Source organism: Bison bison, unplaced genomic scaffold, assembly GCF_000754665.1.
Source record: "Bison bison bison isolate TAMUID 2011002044 unplaced genomic scaffold, Bison_UMD1.0 scf7180017864495, whole genome shotgun sequence".
In the NCBI taxonomy this organism is placed as follows: domain Eukaryota; kingdom Metazoa; phylum Chordata; class Mammalia; order Artiodactyla; family Bovidae; genus Bison; species Bison bison.
Window position 1 is genome coordinate 8,587,085 of NW_011495054.1, and position 1,029 is coordinate 8,588,113.

General features: G+C 62.7%; 1 protein-coding gene across 1 annotated transcript in view; it reads left to right on the forward strand.

Moving 5' to 3' along the window:
* KIAA1671 (KIAA1671 ortholog) overlaps positions 1-1,029 on the forward strand; it is a 136,995-nt gene that overhangs the window by 9,583 nt on the left and 126,383 nt on the right. The window contains exon 5 of the mRNA XM_010828850.1: positions 3-1,027. Coding sequence (XP_010827152.1) covers positions 3-1,027 — 1,025 coding nt within the window. The remainder of the gene's footprint in view (positions 1-2; positions 1,028-1,029) is intronic.

Below are 1,029 nucleotides of genomic sequence, written 5' to 3' on the forward strand. Positions count from 1 at the left end.
AGCTACTCCCGGGTCGGGAGGGGACCCGGCAGGGGAGCCCAGGTACGTCACTGGACTGGGTTCTTCCTGCAGCAAAGCAGGGGTCGCCTGTAGAACCCAAGGCGACTTTTTTTGCTGTGACCTATCAGATCCCCGACACTCAGAAAGCCAAGAACGTGGTTAGGCCGGGGCCTGAAAACTGGACAGAACCTTCTAGAAAAGCAGCCCCACCCCTATCCCCTCTTTCTTACACCCCTACCTCGGTTCCTCTGAACCGTGAAGAGCTGCTGGAGACCGTGGGCGGTAAAAACCGGGCCCTGGGCAGAGAACGCGAGCACACAAGCTTTCCAAAGCCGACAGAGCATCCGGCGTCTCTCGGGGACAGGATTCTGGGTTCCCCCGGTGAGAGGATCTCCGACGCCGATGCCGTGTGGGTTCGTCGGGGCCCGGAAGGCGGCGGTGGTTTTCAGAACGGCTGGAAGGACAGCGGGAACAAGCAGTGCCCTGGCGGCGCTCCCCAAACACCCCCGGCTTTCAAAAGTCCCCCGAAAGCCAGCGAGCTCCTGGTCCGAAGGAAGACGGAAGCGGTCAGTGAGACGTTCCCAGGTAAAGCCAAGGCCGGCTACAGGTCCAGCGTCCTCGATATCGATGCGCTGATGGCCGAGTATCAGAGGCCGCCAGCCGGAAGCCCGCGGGAGGCTCAGGAGTGGATGGTGGGTTCACTTGCAGAGCTCAGGGGCTCGGACCCCGAGAGGCCCGGGCCCCAAGATGAGGCGGATCAGAGACGGAGGAGCCTAAAGGAGCGCCTGGAAGCCGAGGCTCCCCAGAGACAGGCCAGTTTTGTCGAAACCAGCCCTGGTTCCACTCCTGGCTCCGGCAAGTACGTGGCAGAGACGCCGGGGGCAGCCACGCACAAGGTCAGCTCTCCCCTCTGGGGCGCGCCCCACTTGGCTCCTCCTGAAAAGAATCCAGGGGCCTCTTCGGGTCCTGCCGCCGGCCCCCGGAAAAAAGGCTTGGGGATCCCTGAGGATGAGAAGAAGACCGTTGTTA